Below are 16,179 nucleotides of genomic sequence, written 5' to 3' on the forward strand. Positions count from 1 at the left end.
CATACGCCAGGTGACCTGTAAATGCGAAAAAAACTTTCCATTGCAGTTTTGCAATAACCTTTTTCGATTTGCCTGAAAACGGCAATAAGCCGTAAACTTTTTTGCACTATATAGGAGGTTTGGCTAAATTTACGTGTTTACATTGGGCTTAATTTCAATATGCAGTTTCAATTTGCGCAATTTGAAGGGTAATGGAAACACGGCTATTGAAATCTTAACATTGCTGCAAGAGGTGCTGCATGCAGACATTAGCGTTAACTGTCAGTTTTCACTTTTAGGGTACCTACTGTCAAGCAAACAGTTTGATGAGAACAGTTAAACATTTGTAATGTTTATAACTGGTTACTTCATACTCTGGTTTAATGTTACAGACATTTAAAGGTAACTCTTTCCCTACTAATACAGGGCTCAACAGTAAGGCCTGCTACTAAGAATACTTTTTTTTTAAAGTATATTTTATTTTTAGCAACATATTTTATGTGGCAGAAATAATATTAAACATTTTCTGCCACATAAAATGTTGCTAAAAAATGTGTGTGTGTTTATTTATGTGTCACATTTAAATTTTCAAAATAATATTTATTTACAAAATAAACTACTACAAATAAATAATAAATCATTTTTAAATTTACGTTTTAAGCAATCAATTATGCCTGCTCTATACATGACTTATGATAACTATACTTTAGGGAATTTAAAGCATGCTGTCATTCTTATTCAGCAGTTATATTTGGCTTTTAAACTATTTTGGTAAAGGTGGCAACATTCAGGGTTTTATTTTTTATTTTTATTTATTTATTTATTTTTTTACTAAAATGTGTTTTTTCAAAATGAAACCATATTCTGCTGCAAATTAATATAGAGTATTTTGATTTTATCCACCTGGATTTGATTGGATTGTGAAAGATGGCATTGGTTAATATTGTTCCCTTTTCACGTGGTGTTGAGTACGTCAACATAAAAGCCCTGTTTTTGAGGCTTAGAAATGTATTATATCTTGATACCATTTGTGTTCTTTATAATACCATGCACTGATGAATCTTGCATCCAGGGTGGGAAATTAACTTTTATTTATCCACAGTGGCTGGTGGATGCCCAATTTTACCAGCCACTTGTATTTTTTACGAGCCACATTTTCTGGAATTCTAATTTATGAATGAGAACTGTGACTTTGATAACATTGACGTCCATTACAAATATGTCATTCGTTTTATCAATTTAACAATATGAGTTACGCTGCACTCAGGACCCAATTTATGTTTTCCTCCGTGGATGCTCACGGGCGCACGCCCTTTAAAAAAAAAAAAAAAAAAAGCACTATTAGCACAAACAGGTCTACCATAATATGTAAGCAACATGTATGTACATGTTTGTATTTTTGAGAGAATTTTATGCATGGTTATTTTACAGTTTATTTTTTAATATCTTGTGCATCTGTGGTATGTTTTATTATATATTATACATTAATTAAGTACTATTATATTTAATACCTTAACTATGTGCTTGTTTGTAAAAAGGTTGTAAATTAGTAGGCTATTCAATACGGTGACAAGTCACGTGACAAAAGAACGAAGGACTCAAACCCGAAGACTCGAAAAAATGAACTAATCATTTCTCTTTCCGGTACTGACAGTATAGCCTCTATGGGACTGACAGGAAGAACGAAAGACTCGGACCCGGCCGAACCCGAACTCGAGACTCGAAAGATGAACTAATCAATTCTCTTTCCGGTACTGACAGCATAGTCTCTATGGACTGACAGGAAGAACGAAAGACTCGGACCCCTCCCGAACCCGAAGACTCGAGAGAGATGAACTAATCATTTCTGTTTCCAGTAAAGATTCAGAACCCATATGTTGCGCAATGCACATGCGCGGTCGACACAAAATGAACGAATCACTCTCTGAGACAACTCGGTAGTCCCTAGTCATATTAAAGATTCGTTCAAAATGAACGAATCGTTCATGAACGACACATCACTACTAGCCATCACAAAACACAACTTCAAGTTAGTAATTTACTTACTTGCAGATCCAAACGTAGTCCCGAAAAGGTCTGCCCTTTTTGCCGATCGCATGGACGTGTCTGAATAGAATTGGTCATATTCATTGACTCTATTTTAAGGTTAGTTGTTCCTCTAACGAACAAATTGTTTGCATTTTCGGACGACGCATAGGTTCGACAGTAAGCGAACTAAGCGAACTGTTGTTTTCTCTTCGTCATCAATGCGCCACTTGTTCGAAAAGTACCTTCACTTTTTATTTACTTCACCCTCAACAGGTTGTACATTCATATACTGCTGACTCCGCGGCGGGCCTCTTAGTAACCAATAAAAATATGTTTTACAATTTACCCGCCACTGTGGCTGGTATACAAGGCAAAGTCACCCACCACTTTGAAAAAGTACCAGCCATTGGCTGGTGGCGGATGCTAATTTCCCACCCTGCTTGCATCGTAAGACCAGACTCATTTAATAAAGTAAATGCTGTCAATTTTAAATTGACATCTGTGTTACATTAAATGCGAGTGGTTTTTTTTCTGAACAAAGACAATTAAATATCTGTCTGAATGTAATTCAGAGCAGCTAATGTGTCTCTTTATTATTAGGAACTTTTGTCATACTTTCCTCTCTGCCTTAATCACATCTGGTTAAAAAAAAAAGTACAAATTAATTATTGGAACAACTGTTAGTCTTAACGCATCTGCGCAACCTGTCTCCATAGCGATCAGCACGTCATCATGGCGAGATGGGCAAAAGCTGGTGAAGATGATGCTGGGGCCGCCGCCACGGTTACACAGAGAGCCTCGGGCGCAGTCCTCAGAGACACAGATGAGAACAGGTGAGAGGATGAGATATCTGCCAGGCTCCGCTACTGTCACCATGCAGAAAGTTTAGAGCTCTGCCACATCACAAACCAAACTTAAAATATCTGTATTAATTAGCCTTAAATGTCACAAGATACCTGGTTTTTGGCTTCTCATATTTTGGATACCCAACCAAATGTTCTTGAGGTGTTTTAAAAGAGTTTAATGCCAACTGTTATTAAATACCACATTGCTGTGAAGTGCTAGTCTTCCAGCAGCTAGTGCTCCAAGTGTCAGGTCTATTAATAAATAAAGATTCAGACATCCTCCCCGCATTGGTAAACTTTGCTGCCCAGTGACCGTAATGAATAGGGTTCGACTGGGTGTTTCTGACTCACTGCACAAGCCGACCTGAACTCAGACATGGGTTACAGGGAATGTGGCTTGTGTTTGGGTGCCTTTTTTTTTTCTTTTTCTTTTATTAAAACAGGAGACATATTTTAACTGTTATTGTATTTAAGCACTGTGCATTTCTGACATTTGTTAAGTCTGAACCTTGTCTGCTGATTTGAGTTGAGTCACAGAAGCTGAAGCTTCATGTAAATAAAAGGACAGTGACAATAAAGATGTTTGTAATGTTATAAAAAAAAATCTATATCAATTAAATATTCTTTGGAATAAATAAATGGTTTCCACAAAACATATTAAACAGCAAAACCTGTCCCAACATTGATTGTAAGAAATGTTTCTTGAGCACCAAATCGTTATATTAATATGATTTCTGAAGGATTGTGTGACACTGAAGACAGAAAATTTAGCGTTGCCATCATAGACATTAATTACATTTTAAAATATATTAAAATAGAATTATATTTAATATATATTTAGAAAAATAATAATAAACTTATTTTAAGTTGTAATATTTTACTGTACTGTTTTTACTGTTTTTGATCAAATAAATGCAGACCTGGTAGCATAAGAGACTGAATTAGACTGAATTATTCCAAACATTTGACAGTTGTTTAGATGCGGGTAATAATATCACATGTGGTCTCTCTTTTTCATCGTCTACTGTTTTCCTCCTTTATCTTTTCCTGCAGGCCATGTCCCCCGTTCCAGCTCTGATCCTCGTCTTGAGCGTAGCCGGCGTTCGAGGCCCAGCAGTGTGGAAAGACCTCGCAATCATGTTCTTCGGGATGAGCCAGCTGTACCCTCCAGATGTGCAGGGGATGATAGAAGAAAGTCTCCCATCACAGACCTCCTCTCAGCTGACATCCAGGGCATCCTAGATGACCTGCAATTGGAGGAGGGCATCAGCAGAAGGGCGGCAGCATCCAGCTCCAGAGTTCATGCTTCGACCCGAGCTTCCCGAAGTGCCAGCCCTGCCAAGACTACCAAGAGAGCAGAGTCTTTTGAGCAGCCCGTGCTAAAGAAACGGCACTATGACTCAGAAGCTGTGCGAATGTATATTGCTCAAAAGCAGGAAGAACGGAAAAAACGGCAAGCGGAGGAGAGGAGGGCTCAGAGAGAGGAAGAAGAGAACAAGAATAAACGTCTACAGGAGCTTTACAGGAGACAACGAGCAGGGGCTGCCAAGGGCCCGGTCGCACCTGAAGCTCCAATAAAGAAGCGGCTCCAGGAAACATACACCAAACTGCTGCTGGAACAGACTCAGCTCAGAGGAGATATTAATGGTGCTGACACAACAAACATAGGCCAGCAGGTAAACATTTTTTAAACACCTTTTTTTTGCAGTTATACAGCTTGTCGATCTTGTTATATTGTAGTATTTTTGTAAAATTTATTTAGGTGATAAAATTTACACTACCATCATAAGTTGTAAGAATATTGCACAAGAGCATAATAGACTTAGCGTCCTTAAACTTTTGAATGGTAGTGTAAATAAAACATTTAATTTTCATTAAATTGGTAGTCATTTTAGTTCAGTTAAAAGTCTCTTTTCCTGTCTTTGTATTAGGCTGTATGAAATAAATATCATGTTTTTATTTAGCATTGGACTAGACATTGGCTAAATCCATATTGATTGGCCACTCTTGTAAGTTTTTTTTGTTGTTGTGACATTGCAGTTGAGACCAGTATACCAGCCGTCTGGAGAGTCTGATAAAGAAAACAAAAGACATGATCGACCTCAAAGTGCCACCTCCAGCAGTGATCTGTCCCTCACGGAGCAACGGCAGCCTCCTTTGTCCAGGTACACAGACAGAATCCCATTCCATTACATCATCTGTGTCATACTGTAATGTTTGGTTTTTCATCTAGAAAACCCTGAAATTGTTCGCTGTTGTTTCCACCAAAGAGCTTCCTTTTTCGGTGTTTATCTGTTCAAAGCGCTGAACAGATTAATAAAATATCCGCTTTCCCTAAATGGGAAGTCGTTTATATTCCCTTACACTGATGAAATGCTCTTATTTCAAGTAGTTCTGTAAGAACAGATTAATCCGTCAGCTCAGTGCTTAGTGTGAAGTGTTTGTTGCTTGGCTGTATCGGTTTCCATGGCCACTTTTAAGTGCATGTAGTTGGTGGCGTCTGCTGCATGTTAAGTTTGTAGGCACTGGGACGTTCCTAAAAATGGAGAAAAACTGAATCCTTAAACTAATTAATTGTTTTGGTAAAATTACATGAAGATATGCTTTATTCAGTGTGTGAATTTTAAGATATACATTTTCATAGGGTTTTTTAATGTATTTTTTGTGTATTCATTAGTGGCAGTCTTTTTTTTCTTTTTTTTAGGTCATACGGTAATTATACTTCAATAATCTGTTGTCTTGTAATGTTTTTGTAGGAATGAGTTGGGATTTGCAGGATCACCCTGGCTTCAATCCGACCAGCGTAGTCCCGGTCTGAGGGTCAGCAGCTCTTTACCGCCCCCTTCTGGTCAGATCTTCTCTCAACTGTTAGAACTTGATCCAGAACCTTCACTACCCAGCAGAGAGTCCCGAACTGCACATGTGTCGTTGCCCTCAGCCGCAGGCCGCAAAATGAGCCGTATTGAGGCTCTTAAGGCCACCGCTGCCTCTCTCTCTAGCCGCATTGAGAGCGAGGCCCGCAAGCTAGCCGGTGCTGGAATAAACTACGGTTGCAGCAGGGATACGGGCACAGGTCTTTTAATCCCTACCGATGACCGCTGGGCTAAACCTGTCAGTCCACCAGTCAGAGAAAATCCGACGGATACTGATGACCTGGTCGAGAGGATTGAAAGACTGCTTGCTGAGGGTCAGAGCACCTATGATGAGGCCCTACCAGGTGTGGGCAACATGCACAGCTTTAGGGAGAGGGTGGAGATTTGGAACAAACAAACACCTGCGTCCTCCGGCCTCCCTTTTAGAAACGTACGTAAGACCCCTTCTCCTCCAAAGCCTGTTGGTCAGGAAGCTGAGCTGGACTCCAGCGGAGGTTCTATCAGTGAGGGTCCTCTGCTGAGTGAGGGCAGTATGTCTGACGAAGACCTGCAAGAGCTGCCCAAATCCAGACTGAGAACCACAGGATACAGTACAGCCCATTTAAATGGAGACAATTTGAACCCAATTTCACGCTTTCAGAAAGAGGCAGAGAAGCACCTGCCTTATAGTTCGATTAGTCCGGTACAAGGAGGAAGCAATGGACCGTGGGAAGAACTGGCCAAGGGAAGCCCACACAGTGTTATTAATATATTTACAAAGAACATGAGTTACGGCAAAGGTGAGAAATTTAAAACATTTGACCTGTGTTAACATTTAACTGATGTTTACAGGACTGTCACATTACGTATGTATAAGGCATTTCTATGACCTTTCAAAAGTTTGTGGTCTGTAAGATTATTAAAAGTTTTTAAAATAAGTTTTTTTTAACCGATGTTAACTGTATTTGGCCAAAAATACAGTAAAAAACGTTATGATGTGAAATGACTGCATTCTATTACAGTACACATTGAAATGTAATTTATTCCTTTCATGGCAAAGCTGAATTTTTAGCAGCCATTACTTCGGTCTTCAGTGTCACATGAGCCTTAAAAATCATTCTTAAATGGTGATTTGGTGCTCAAGAAACATTTATTATTAAATGTTGAAACCATTTGTGGTGCTTAATATTTTTTGTCACTTTTGATCAACTGAATGAATCCTTGCTAAATAACAGTATTCATTTCTTGAAAAATTCCTGTACAATCTTACAGACCCCCGAGCTTTTGAATGTTAGTGTATATATTCATTGCGTATATTTGTTTGTGTAGCGTTTGAGGAGAGGGGAGGTAAGAGTTCTCCGGCTCTCCGCTCTGTTCTGTCTGGTGCCAGCTCATTGGATGGCATGGTCTATGAAGATGACTTTGTTTCCTCGCGTGGCAGTAGCCAATCAGCATCCAAGAGAAGTCCCAATGGGCTCAGGTAAAACAAAATTATTTTGATGCTCAGAAGATCACTGCCTTGTATATTCAAATTGATTTATAAATGGATGTAGAGGGTGAAGTTAACAATTTTTAGTAATCAGCCTGAAGAGGGCAGTGTTGCTCTATCATCATACCAGCACTTCCTCACATTTCAAAAGCACTATGTAGAATCATAATATGGTGTATTGTCCATATCTGTGTGTATATTAGTTTAAAGGGATAGTTCACCTAAAATTTTAAATTCTGTCAGTAATTACTCACCCTCATGTTGTTCCAACCCCGTAAGACCTTCGTTCATCTTCGGAACACGACTTAAAGGGTTAGTTCACCCAAAAATGAAAATGATGTCATTAATGACTCACCCTCATGTCGCTCCAAGCCCGTAAGACCTCCGTTCATCTTCAGAACACAGTTTAAGATATTTTAGATTTAGTCCGAGAGCTTTCTGTCCCTCCATTGAAAATGAATGAACGGTATACTGTCCTTGTCCAGAAAGGAAATAAAGACATCATCAAAGTAGTCCATGTTACATCAGTGGGTTAGTTAGAATGTTTTGAAGCATCGGAAATACATTTTGGTCCAAAAATAACCAAAACTACGACTTTATTCAGCATTGTATTGTCTTCCGGTTCTGTTGGGGATCCACGTTCAGTGACGCTGCTGACGTAAGACGCTGCTGACGTGTGTCTGGTGCGCCCGAGCTTCGTTTACAGTCTGAGGGAGACGCACGCTGGAAACAAAACAATCTTCACAAACATGTCTAAGGATTTCCACACAGAGGAAGACTTGCATTTTTTTGCCCAGCCATATTTATTTGAACCCGAATACACGGACACACCAGATACACGTCATCAGCGTCTTACGTCATCGGCGTCACTGCGGACTCGTGAACGCGGATCCCCAACAGAACCGGAAGACAATACAATGCTGTATAAAGTCGTAGTTTTGGTTATTTTTGGACCAAAATGTATTTCCGATGCTTCAAAACATTCTAACTAACCCACTGATGTCACATGGACTACTTTGATGATGTCTTTATTTCCTTTCTGGACAAGGACAGTATACCGTTCATACATTTTCAATGGAGGGACAGAAAGATATCTAAAATATCTTCTGAAGATGAACGGAGGTCTTACGGGCTTGGAGCGACATGAGGGTGAGTCATTAATGACATAATTTTCATTTTTGGGTGAACTAACCCTTTAAGATATTTTTGATGAAATCTGAGAGCTGGCTCACTCCTCCATGGGCTTCTTAAGGGATTGACACTTGTTCCCTGAAAAGTTATTAAAGGGTCATGAAACCCCCCTCTTTCAGCTCAAGTCTAGCTCACAATCTTTTTGAAAAATGCAACTTAAATGGGCGTGGATGGCTGTGAGAAGAAGGGAGGGAGTGGGTGTGGCACGGCAGGGGAGAGGGGAAACTGTCATCAGCCAGCAGTGTTGCCAGATGTACGATAATTAACGTATTTGTACAATAATTTTGACCTCTGTACAATGTACGATCAATAATGAACAATAATTTCAGAGTTTTCAGTCGTTCGTCCAAAGACACATCCTACCGCTCCTCTCTCTGACCCCGAATCATTTCGCAGGCTCGCCCTGCCTGCACGCAAGCACGTACACACACACACACACACAGGCACCACACGGTGTCGCCCGGCCCGCACGTCAACACTACACATTCACAAGTCTCCCGCATTAAAGGATAACTAAACCCCTGGTCAAAGCCAAACTCCACCCACTGGCAATATTTGAAAAATGCTGGAAAAGCGGGCAGACCCCAGCGGAGATAGAGGGGACGAACCGAGGGCAGGGCTGAGCAGGGGGGGGCGTGCACCTGAGACCAGCAGTGACAGCTCCTGTCAAACTAGCTAAAATGGAGTGACGCAAGTTGCTTTGCAATAGAGCGGTCATTTGTATGTAGTCGAGAACTTTTCTCTCTCACCTGAAGTGGAGGGGGGTGAATTGTCTGTGGACACCAGCTCAAACTGCGGTCTTAACTCCCGCATCGCGATCGGCATCCGATTATTCTTATATTCAGTCATTTTGAGGTAATTTTTTTCCAGGATTATTATTACTATTACGTTCATTATATTTTGCTGCTATGTGAAAAAAATAATCAGCAAATCGCGCCTGCGCGTTTGTCGACGCCAGAGGATTAACTTTAGCCTAATAAGAAGGAACATAAATTGTGATTAAAAATATGTGCTCACTCACATCATGACGACGCTGCGGTGGTGGAGTTCATGGAGAAAGAGGTATGAAGAGCAGCGTTTGGCAGCGCGAGCTGTGTGGAGAAGCCCATTTCCACCTCCATTGCGTTGGAGAAGCAATACCACGTAAAATGCAGGTTGCACACTGGAGCGATAGGCGAGATTAACTACCTAGCCTACACGAAATAATCTAAATAACTATATAAATGCTATGCTAACTAGATGCTAATATATATCTATCCTGATCGTTTTCAATACGATCGTAATTCCAACTCCTGACTCGCTACAGTAGTTTTGACGGAACCAGATGCTTTTATACCAGGGGCTGCCAAGGGCATGGTGAGCTCGCACCAAGGGCGTGACAGAGTGACGTCAGAGAGTATTCTACGTCAGAGAGTACCCCTACTGCAGGAGCTTTCCGTTTAACCTGAAGAGGGCAGCACTCAGACGTTTTTACACCATATATTTGAAAATTAAAACACTTTATACCCAAATGTCAAAAAATGTACTCGAATCAATGAACAGCATTTATGAAGCTCCATTCTTACAGATAATTAACTAAAAAAAGTTGTTTTAGTGTTTACTTACCCTTTAAGCATACAATTGATATATTATCGAAATATCTAAAATGTTCATAATGACTGCTTATTTAACAAAAGGCAAGTAAAATGACCAGGGTTACATTTTAGACACACACATAGCCTACCTCTGATAGAAAAGTCCTCAGGACTTGGACTTGGAGCTCTCTCGGGTAAAATGTTTGCGGCACACGTATTAGAAGTGTCCGTGGTTGATGGCCAACCAACCGCCCGGAGCCAGAGTCTAGCCCTGGCAGCATCGCGGGGAAATATATTCAACCCACTTTGCACCACGAAAATTTTGCGTCCCGTGATTGGCTCTCTCCTTTACTACGCGATATCACAGTTTGACATGTCTGTGGAAAGATCCACGTGGTGTCATGAATAATTAAGAGACAGTGTCTCATTAATAATTATAAGAGACCGATGAGTCTTTAACGCACTACACTGTGCTCTGCCACGTCACAGCCTGCGATGAAGATTTTAAACCCGGAAGATGAAAATAGCGGGGGAAAACTAAAATTTAACCATTTTCACCCTACTATTAAAACTAACAGATGCTAACATTGTCTTCAATGGTGTTCAACACACATACCTCTGTTAAAATCTCAGAAAATTTGGTTTAGGGTTTCATGACCCTTTAAAGACATTGTTAAAATAGTCCAAGTGACTACAGTGGCTCAATCCTAAATTTATCAAATGACGAGAACACTTTTTGTGCGCAAAAAACCCAAAAATAATGACTATTTCAACTATTAATTTCCTTCTGTGTGGGCCTCGAGGCAGTTCACTAGTATAATAGCGTAAGCTTCTGTTGTTATACGTCACACGCATCACACACATGACCATCGTCGGCCAATAGTGAGCCTACGTGTGACGTAGCTCTACGCATTCACACTACGTTAACTGACTAACGTAATTCGTGTTCTGAAGATGAACGAAGGTCTTATGGGGTTGGAACAACATGAGGGTGAGTAAATACTGACAGAATTTTCATTTTTGGGTGATCTATCCCTTTAATATAATTTCTGATCCCTTCTCTCCACAGTAATGGCCATGGTCGGTTCAGTCCTTTAGACGGGTTGCTAAGTGGGAGATCTGCCTACAGTAACAGAGCTGGAGAGAGATCTCAGCGTTCACCAGCTCTCACACCCCTCTCCTCTCCGCACTCAGCCAGCTCAAGCAGCAAGAGAGGTCAGATATATTATAGAGGGCCACATCATGTGATCTTGAGTGGGATACAGTGTGAAATCATTTTCTGTTCTTTGTGTACATTCCTATAGGGATTTCAGAAATACTGGTACTTAGGAACCCAAGTCTTTCTACAGTATCAGGAGTACTGACTCAATTTCACTGATGTTGGTTTTGAACAGACATTTTTGTATCATGATTACAGTGCAAATTTTAGCTCCGTTTTCATTCCTACAGCCTCAGAAAGGAGCCCGCTGGAGGGACAAAGAAACACGTCCTCTGCAGTCTCTGAACTCCCTGCTGAGGGCTTCAAGAAGAGTGGCTCAGAGAAAGCATCCAGTCGCAGCTCTCACAGGAGCGTGGACACAGACAGCACACTGGGGGGCGCCTCAGTCCACTCCAACCATAGGTAGGGCCTTAAAGTCAGTTTGAAAAAGAAGTTGTGATAGTATTTTCTTCCCTATTGTGATCTGTATCCAAGTGAAATGGTTTCTCGAACAAGAAAAAAACTATGGCAGGACTTGATTATTCAATTGGGAAATAAAAATTGAGGGCACATGCATTCAAAATGATTAAAATAATGAAGTGCACAAAGAAATCATTTATAATATATACTACAATATTCCATAAAAAAAAATAAGATTAGTCCATTTTGATTTCATGCTGACTTTAAACATATTGAGTCCCCGATATCATAGTTTTTTCAGTCTTTGCTCAAGGGTCAAAAGAAGTATACTGTTTGCTAACGGTATACTGTTTGCTAACATTCTGACACCGCCCACGCTTGCATTTAGATAAATATTCATATGTGTGATGCTCACTCAATAACAAAATAAACTAAAAGAAATTACAGCAATGAGGAAAGAGCAATTAAGAAAGCATTTGATCCATAGGGATGTGGAAATGTTTGCACCGGCTTTGCAATTCGTCACTCTATTCAACTTGTCAAGTCATGTTTTTTTATAGAGCTAGTTGCACAGTGTTATTGTCACAGGGTTATATTAAAAGTACTTCAAAATTATAATTACAACTTCATTTTCCACTATAAAGTAGTTAACTCACCAGAATCAAAAAGTAATGAACCACAGAAGTGGAAGTTAGAAGTTATTTGCTAGCGGCACAAAGCTTTCCTAAAAGTTTGGTTTGGTGAGCTGTTTCAAACTACCGAAACAAACTCCAAATTTGAACTTCATTTGACCAGATTTTGTTCGAAATGAAGTCACACCAGTTCGTTTTTCTATTTCACTCGAAGTATATCAGGGCCTTTAGGGATTTCCTGTTGCTTAGCTGGCACTGATAATGTATATTTGAAGCCACCATAGTTTGAATAAAAACATCTGCTACATGTACCTTCATGCTAGTCTTTTTTATTTTAATTTACTAGTCCAGTCATCTTTCATTGCCATTCTGCTGTTCAGCAAGTTACCGGACATGAACTCAGACATTTTGAGCACAGACCGGAAATATCTTTAAATGCAATATCCTTGCTGTTCCGGTTTATCATAATTATTAGAGCCCAGTGGAGCCAGTGTCAATATTAGTGCTGCTAAATATCAGGTGGAGGCTAGAAGTGTTCGGCCTGCTGTAGCCCTTCTGAAAACGAGGCAGGAGGCAACGTGCAGGCACACACTGGCTCTTTTGTTCAGTTGGTTATCTGCGCCGCAGGTCAGGCTCATTGCCAAGCAGATATTTCCCTCTAGTGTGACATTCGAACCTCCCTGTGGCATTTGTTAAAGCCTGTGAGTCAGATTCCCCTCATGCCTTCTTGTCTTTTCAGCATTCAGAGGGCCGTATGTGCTCTCTGGGTGGGTTTATCCAGCAGCAGAGTTTGAACTGAATTTAAGTTACTCCTATCATCAGCACACTTCTCTGACATAATTTCCATCCACAGTAGCACAAAATCCTTATTATTCAGTGTTATTGGACTATAGGAGGTTTTGATGGTCATTGTATAGTGCTGTGCACAATTCAACTCAAGATGCTTACCTTTTAGATCAACTTTTAATGAAAACGTCTTGTTCTAATCTCGGCTAAATCATTTTGTTTGTTGAAAAAATATTAAAAACAATTATTAAAAATATAAGAAACAATTATTAAAATGTATTGATTGTATTAAAATACTTTTTTAAAATTCTCAATAAATAATAATAATAATATATTTTTTTCATTAGTCATTTTGGCTCTGAGGGAAAGAAATCTCCCCAAAGCCCTGGTCCGACTCCTGCCGCTGGTTCTCCAGCCAGCTCTCGTTCTTCCCGGTTGTCTCCAGGTGACCGTATCCCAATCAGAGAATCTGCCCATGGCTGTGGCTCCCCTCACACAGCTCTTCCCAATTCCTCCTCATCCTCCTCTTCAGCTGCCAGGGCTAAATCCAACCCCTCACCCCATACTCAAAGCCCAGGACGAATGGAGGATAGGACTGCAGGTAAACTGAAGTCTTCTCTGATAATGGAGAATTTTAGAATTTGAAATTTTTCAGAATTGGAATCGTTGGAATTGTTTTAATTACTCTGCTGTGTCCCCAGATTCAGCGGAGCTCCAGTTTGCTCCGGGGGTCCTGCAGCAGCGCCTGTCTGCTGAGCTCAATTACCTGGACGCAGTGGAGGAGTCAGTGCGACAGCTCAGTGATGTGGAGAGGGTGAGATGCGTGTCTCTCGCTCAGCAAGAAACCGTCTCGCTCGCTCAGATTCTTAAGGTGAAGTTCTGAATCTGCTAAAGCAATTCTCTGAACTTCTGTGGTCATGTAGCCATGTATTTGATAAATATATATTGATAAATTAGTGAGAAAGCTGAGAGTAAAGCTTGGTTTTTATTTTAGAAATAAATCCTGTTTTACTCTCCAAGCTAGGAGGAAGTTGATCAGTGCCACTTTCTTACCGGTCTTGGACTATGGGGATGTTATTTACATGCATGCTGCCTCTATCACGCTGCATACACTCGACACAGTCTACCATGGTGCATTACGGTTTATTACTAATGCCAAGTCACGCACCCATCAATGTCGTCTTTATGAGGCGACTGGTTTTAGCTCTTTAGGTCTCCGTAGATGGTTTCCCTGGCATATTTTTATTTATAAAGTCATTAATGGTAATTTACCCAGTTATCTTACTAGTTTGTTGACCTGGAATCATTCCATTTACAATCTCAGCTCCGTTAACATTAAGACTGCTTTTAGTTATGCTGCTCCTTGGTGTTGGAATTTGCTCCAAAAAGTATTGAAGCTTTCTGTTTTTATCCCACTTGAACAATTTAAACAATTACTTAAATGTTCCAAATTTGAACAATCCACATGTTTTCAATGAACCTTTTATGTCATTCTTAAATTGTTTTACATGTACTGTCAATCTGTTTTGTTTGTTTTTGTGATTCTGTGAAATTTGTGCAATTGTTGCCTCAGGGCTCCATTGTAAAAGAGATTTGAATATCTCAATGGGACATCACCTGGTAAAATAAAGGATAAATAAATAAAAATACATTTGAGGGTGACCTTTAACCTTTGACTCTTGCAGTCCCAGCAGCAGAGGCATGAACGTGACTTGTACCTGCTGAGGATGAAAGCAGAGCAGGAAGCCCTCGAAACACAACGGCAGCTGGAAGAAAGCAGACAGAAAGCTGCACGGGTATTTACACCACAATATGCTAATAGTTTAAGCCCTTTTTTTGAGGGCATTTCATATCAGAATTTGGTTTTAGTATAAAAAGCTTGTTTGTATGATAACCTCATGAGATGAGGACTTTACATGTAAAAAAAAAGGAAAGGATGATCAAATCTAAATCTAATTCAGACCAAGTTAAAAATGGCAGCTTTTAGTTAAATTATTTTGTCTTTTTAATGCACAGACATATTTTGTGACATGCTTGTGTTTAATTCAAGGCCCATGCAGAGCTGCAGGAGAGTTTGCTCCAGTCTCAGCAGCAGGCGTTAGGAGGTTTGCATGAGACCACAAATAAGATGATCAACCAGCAAGCTGAGGCCGCACGCCACACAGCTGAAACAGCACGACACATTAAAGAGGTGAGCTAAATTTCGGGGTACGGGAAAACAATTCACAGATGCATTGTGATTTTTTTTCTTTTTTTCTCAAATGATTCCGGATTGATGGTCTCTCTCTCCCCCCTCCCGCATAGATGACTGAGCTGGCTCGTTCCCAGATTGCGGGAGCGCTAAGTGTTCCTGGACCCTCTATTACTAGCCCTTATGACCAACAGAGACAGCACAACCGCAGTTTGAAACAGCAACAGCCAGACCCCCACACGGACAGGTAACTGTCTTATTTATCTTCCTGTACTATGCTTACTTCAGCTTGGTGCTAGATGGCGTTTTTCATTAATATTAACAATTCATTTCTAAACGAAAATGTCAATTTCATATTGTTCCAAAACTTATGTGAAAGTTTAAATACGCAAAAGTGCAGATGAGATATGAGAGCCACAGCAGGGAATTTGAAAAAACATGGAGATGAGTAAATCATGACAGCTTTTTCATTTTTGGGTGAACTATCATTTTAACTGTGCTTTCACTTTGCATTTTCTAATGTGAAAGATTTTTTCAAATTTGTCATATTAGTGATTGCGATCTATACATCAGTACTGATGCTGTTTTGGATCTTCTCCAGTAGCTGGAAGAGTGAGCTGTCTCCTAAGAGACGTCGGAGTCCGTCAGAGATCGAGACGCCACCAGACAGCCTCTCAGATTCCATCCCTTCCAGGAGACCCACCATCAGGTAACGATGTGTACTTTTCTTTTGAGATTATTTCCTTTTTACAGCACAAATGAATGGTTTTATATGAACATAGAGTCCGTAAATCCTCGTTTCTGTCTCTTTATTAGTGGTGGTGGCAGCAGTAGTACCCAGTTGAGTCCACCTCGTTCCGATCAAAAGGAGAGGAGGACAGCAGGGAAAGACAGGAGCAGTAGTTCAGTCGAGGACCAGGCTCACACCGCTGCCGATGACTCCCTTTGCTCTGACAGTGTGCGTAGCCCGCTTGAAGAGAAAGGTAAAGCTCAC

General features: G+C 40.3%; 1 protein-coding gene across 15 annotated transcripts in view; it reads left to right on the forward strand.

The window, feature by feature from the left end:
- Nucleotides 1-16,179, forward strand: part of cep350 (centrosomal protein 350) — a 42,599-nt gene that overhangs the window by 10,636 nt on the left and 15,784 nt on the right. For 11 of the 15 annotated variants that reach the window (XM_077222696.1, XM_077222687.1, XM_077222694.1 and 8 more), the window contains exons 10-23: nucleotides 2,724-2,840; nucleotides 3,906-4,528; nucleotides 4,893-5,017; nucleotides 5,609-6,504; nucleotides 7,034-7,184; nucleotides 11,028-11,173; nucleotides 11,408-11,579; nucleotides 13,342-13,595; nucleotides 13,696-13,865; nucleotides 14,680-14,790; nucleotides 15,045-15,185; nucleotides 15,299-15,432; nucleotides 15,787-15,894; nucleotides 16,002-16,168. In XM_077222696.1, coding sequence (XP_077078811.1) covers nucleotides 2,724-2,840; nucleotides 3,906-4,528; nucleotides 4,893-5,017; nucleotides 5,609-6,504; nucleotides 7,034-7,184; nucleotides 11,028-11,173; nucleotides 11,408-11,579; nucleotides 13,342-13,595; nucleotides 13,696-13,865; nucleotides 14,680-14,790; nucleotides 15,045-15,185; nucleotides 15,299-15,432; nucleotides 15,787-15,894; nucleotides 16,002-16,168 — 3,315 coding nt within the window. The remainder of the gene's footprint in view (nucleotides 1-2,723; nucleotides 2,841-3,905; nucleotides 4,529-4,892; nucleotides 5,018-5,608; nucleotides 6,505-7,033; nucleotides 7,185-11,027; nucleotides 11,174-11,407; nucleotides 11,580-13,341; nucleotides 13,596-13,695; nucleotides 13,866-14,679; nucleotides 14,791-15,044; nucleotides 15,186-15,298; nucleotides 15,433-15,786; nucleotides 15,895-16,001; nucleotides 16,169-16,179) is intronic. The other 4 variants (XM_077222691.1, XM_077222699.1, XM_077222693.1 and 1 more) reach the window with 1 other exon arrangement.

This window comes from Siphateles boraxobius, unplaced genomic scaffold (genome assembly GCF_051911475.1).
Source record: "Siphateles boraxobius isolate OS27281-9 unplaced genomic scaffold, OSU_SipBor_1 9, whole genome shotgun sequence".
Taxonomy (NCBI): Eukaryota; Metazoa; Chordata; class Actinopteri; order Cypriniformes; family Leuciscidae; genus Siphateles; species Siphateles boraxobius.